The 4,723-nt window shown below is 42.6% G+C and overlaps 1 protein-coding gene across 1 annotated transcript; it reads left to right on the forward strand.

The window, feature by feature from the left end:
• On the forward strand, nt 2,010–2,792 carry LOC107607427. The gene is made up of 2 exons (XM_016309387.1): nt 2,010–2,174; nt 2,301–2,792. Exons 1-2 carry the CDS (start codon nt 2,010–2,012, stop codon nt 2,790–2,792), a joined length of 657 nt encoding a protein of 218 aa, XP_016164873.1.

The raw sequence follows: 4,723 nt of genomic DNA on the forward strand, positions 1-4,723 counted from the left end.
TAATGTAATTAACGTGGCAACTAACGTGGGCAATATTGGCTTAGTCCAACATTAGTGACAAAGGTGAGTGTCACTAATGTTGGCGATTCCTTGCTCCTCCCACGTTAGAGTCCACGTTAATGTAATTAATGTGACTCTTAATGTGGCCAATTGTTCCCTTTTGGAACGTTAGTGGTATTCACTTTTACCACTAACGTTGGAGCTTCCCTTTTCCTCTACGTTAGCTTCCACATTAATGTAATTAACGTGGCCACTAACGTGGGCTATGATGGCTTTCAAAGGCGTTATTGGTGATCACTTTTTCCATTAACGTTGCAAGCTAGCTCCTATTCCACGTTAGTGGTCACGTTAGTTAGACTAACGTGGCTATTAACGTGGCTCTTCCTTGCTTCCTTTGTCCTGAAATCAAGCAAATAAAGTGCATCAAAGATTGGTTCTAAATCATGAGATCATGCATCATCCATTTTATCATTCAATTCATGCATAATTCTCATAAAATCATTTTCAAGTTCACAATGTTTGCTTGAAGCAAGATGTAAGTGAATATCTACCCAAAACTTGCTTATTTACTTAGAAAATACATGAAACTACCCTGGCATCAAATATACACCAGTGAGGGTGTTGGATATAAATTATGATTATGGTTGTGGATAACTCGAGTTGGGGATGCGCGACAGAGGGACAGTCCAATGGTTAGCTACCAGGACTTGTCGGGCTGGCTTTATAACCGATAGATCAGCCACTAGGATAGGTATGCATCATATGCATTATATGTGATTTGTTTGAATGGCCTAATTGACTGCATCATTACTTGCTACTTGCTTAATTGTTCTATCTGCTTCCTACTTGTACATTTCCTTGCCTGATATACTTGTGCTTGCATTTATTTCACTGTTGGTGGTTGGGAGGTTTGCAGGATTTGGAAAGAGGATATATATATATATATATAGTTAGACCGAAGATCCTTAAGTTAGTCGCCTATTTTCTTTTGTCATGGTTTAGTTCTATTTATACGCTTTGATTATAATTTGGAAGATCTAGGATTGCCTTCGGCTTTCCCAGGACAATACATGTTAGATATTTGGGCACTGTTACCATGCTGAGAACTTCCGATTCTCACCCATGTAGATTTTTGTGATTTTCAGATGCAGGAGGTTGAGGCATGTTGGAGACCTTCTTTTGGCGGAGATCCTTGTATCTTAGGATTTTATTTTGGTTATTACATTCCTGTCTAGATAGTATGTTCTCCACTGTATATGTATTTTGTATCACCTCCTCTTAGAGGTTATTTTGGAGAAACAGCATTTGTATATCGTCTTTTGGGTTCTTTTGGGATTCCTTATTATATATGTATGTATACTGTATGCTCAGACCGGTTATCTTCGCAAGCCGAGTCCTGAGTCTTGATATATGTATTTTGGTACTTTTTTGTATATCCCTTTGCTTTAGCTTAATCTCTAACGGTTCGTTTACGTTATCGATCAGAGTGTTGCGCTTTTTGATTCAATGATTTTGATTTACCCATTTTCTTCAAAGGCTCCTAGTTATGAACATTTTTGCAATACTATATGTACTAAATTTTATTTTAGAGCTTGTAATACCTCACCACCTCTGTTTTATGACTTAAGCATAAGACTCTGTGTGGTAGGGTGTTACATTATGGTATCATAGCAATTCGTTCCTGTAGAGCCTGAGGGACGGACTGACTATGCTTCTGTGCATTCTCTGTGTTTGTATTTATGTGCTATTAGGATATCTGACTGATATATATGGCATAAATATTCATGAGCATATATTTAGGACTTTGAGCGCTAGACTTTCGATATTGAGACTGACCAACTTGATATTGCTTGTTTGGTGTGTATAGGAACCAGATGGCACCTCGTGGACGCGGTCGAGGCCGTGGGAGAGGACGTGTCGGTATTCATGGGCCGAAAACTAACCCGAATGACCCCGTGGACTTCATGGCTGCCGCTATGCAGGCCACTGCTGAGGCTTTTGGACAGTAGATGAACAACCATAACCATGAAGGAAATGGTGGGAATGGGACTCAAGGTCCAATAACATTGGCGACCATCCTAAAGGTTAATCCACCGAAGTTTAAGGGAATTACCAATCTAACTGAAGCTGATACTTGGTTCCAAGTGATGGAACAAGCACGGCAAGCACAACTGGTGCCTGAAGAATAATGCGTTGAGTTTGCCATTTATCTGCTCACTGGTGAAGCATCACATTGGTGGCAGGGGACTCGACGAATCATACAGCAAGGTGATGATCCTATCACCTGGGATACCTTTTAGGAGGAATTCTACAAGAAGTATTTCCTGAACTCCGCTAGGACGGCCAAGGAACTCGAACTACTGCAGCTGAAGCAGGGTACGATGTCTGTATCTGAGTACACAGACAAGTTTGAGGAGTTGTTTAGATTCTCCCGCATGTGTCAAGGAGCTCCGGGGGACTTTGAGGAGTTGAAATGTATCAAGTACGAAGGAGGACTCCGAAGTGACATCTACAGTTCAGTAGGGCCTATGGAGATCAGGACTTTCTCCGAGTTGGTTAATAAAAGCAGAGTTGCCGAAGAGTGTGTAAAGAAGGCAGCTGTAGAAAGAGGAAGCCAGAGGGGATCATTCCTACTTAGCCAAGGGAAGAGTTTCTCTCCTAGAGGTCCGCCCTTCAAGCGGGGAGGTTTTGCGCCACAGAGGACTCAAGGTCAGAATAACTTCAGAATGCCCAACAACAACAACAATGCTTCGGGGAGAAGATTTTGGGAAGCAGCCCCTGGTCGGAGATGACGTGTCTGGCTTGTGGGCGGTGGCCAGAGCTGTCGTATCTGACTTGCTGAACTGGAGATGCTGCTGATCCTTTGTCACTGGAGGGTGGTGGTACCTAGAAGGGACTCCTATGCTTAAGTTAGCAAGGGTGTTAAGCATGTTTTTTGTAGAATCAGAGTATGAGTTATACCTAGGTGCTCCAGTGTATTTATAATGTTTGTAGAGTGATCGTTCTGAAGATAAGATAGTTATCTTATCTTTGAGTGAAGTCATCTTTTCTTCAAGGGAACTGCCCTTATCTCTCTAGGCTTGGGCTGCCTTTGGATTTGGGTCGTGTTCCTCTGTTTGGGCCCTTATTGGGCTTTCCTGGTGATATGGTCGAGCTCTTTGAGAAGAGGTCGGATGGTCCTGACCTGAAGAGGTCGGTCGACTTGTCTTCAATTAGCCCGGGTCCTACAGCTCGACCCAGGGTATGAACAGTGCCCCTGCTTGAGCTCGGTCTGTTTTAAGGTCGAGTCTTTAGGCATCAATTTTTTCCAGAGAAGTCGAGCTCGAGCACTTTTGGTTGATCTTTGTTTGTAGAATTTTTTCATTAGTGGCTTTAAATCGGAACGTTTCTCTCTTTACAGTGTGTGTTTTACAATTCCTTGGGAACGTACGAGGGTTTTAAATGCTCCTTAACTTCCCCCTTCGTCGTTTCCTTTGCTTCCCACTCCTTTACTTCATTTCAAATTTTCAAAGAGTCTCTCTTCTTCGTTTTTCCTCTTCTCGCTTCACTGCAACTTCTCCTTCTTGCGTTCTTTCTCTTGCTTTTGAAGAGGCGATCGTCGGTGTTTGTGCTGCTTCCATTCTTCGATCAGTTTATCGTTCCTTCCCTACTGGAGGTTGGTCTTCTTCCTTTCTCTTTTCTCTTCTTTCTACGTCGTTCCTTTTCATGACTAGCTTTTCCGAAAGATTTTATCTTTGTTTGGAAAAAGTTTGAATCTTTCTGCATTTTGCTGTGTCTGACTGCTGTTGCGTGTTCTGGTAGTTTTTTCCTTTTGTATGAGCTTTTTCTTGTTTCCTGCTAGTTATGGCTTTTGAATATTGTTACTATGTTTGATTGTATCTCTTTGATTTCTTCCTTTGAGATAATGAACTATTTGATTCCGAGAAAGGTTGCGTCTTTGATAATTTCCCCTTTGCATGCTCGATGTTTGATAGTTTACTTTGCTGGTAGGCTGTAAAAAGGTGGTGATTTTGATGGTATTTTGTGATTCGTGATTGTTGCTTTGTTACAAGAGGGTTATTTTCTTGTTGAGACGTAGACTTGTAGATTTTTCCTGAGTTCCTACTCTGTTACTGCCTCCAAAGGATGCCCCTGGACCTTGGTGTGGGTCCTGGGACCTCCTTTTGCTGTTGTCTATTTGTTCCGAGTTGTATCCATATTTGTCTGAGCTGCTTTGGTTAGTAACTATTCCGAGGGTTACCTGAAACTGGAGGTCGATCTCGGATAAAATCTTTGGTACTGGTCGGAGATGACGTGTCCGGCTGGCTGGTGGCGGCCGGAGCTGTTGTGTCCGACTTGTTGGACTTGCTGCACTGCTGATCCTTGGCCACCGGAGGGTAGGGGGTACCTGCAAGAGACTCCGATGCTTAAGTTAGCATGGGTATTAAACAGGTTTTTTGTAGAATCAGAGTATGATATACCTGGGTGCTCCAGTGTATTTATAATGGTGAGAAGTGACCTTCTGAGATAAGATAAGTTAGTTATCTTATCTTATCTTATCTTATCTTTGGGCGAGGTCATCTTATCTTCAACGGAATCGCCCTTCTCTCTGTAGGCTTGAGCCGCTTTTGGATTGGGCTGTATTCCTTCTATTTGGGCCCTTATTGGGCCTCTGTAGCGTTTTGGCCGAGCTCTTTGTGAAGAGGTCGGTCATTGGCCAAGCTCTTTGAGGAGAGGTCAGATA

This window comes from Arachis ipaensis, chromosome B07 (genome assembly GCF_000816755.2).
Source record: "Arachis ipaensis cultivar K30076 chromosome B07, Araip1.1, whole genome shotgun sequence".
Taxonomy (NCBI): Eukaryota; Viridiplantae; Streptophyta; class Magnoliopsida; order Fabales; family Fabaceae; genus Arachis; species Arachis ipaensis.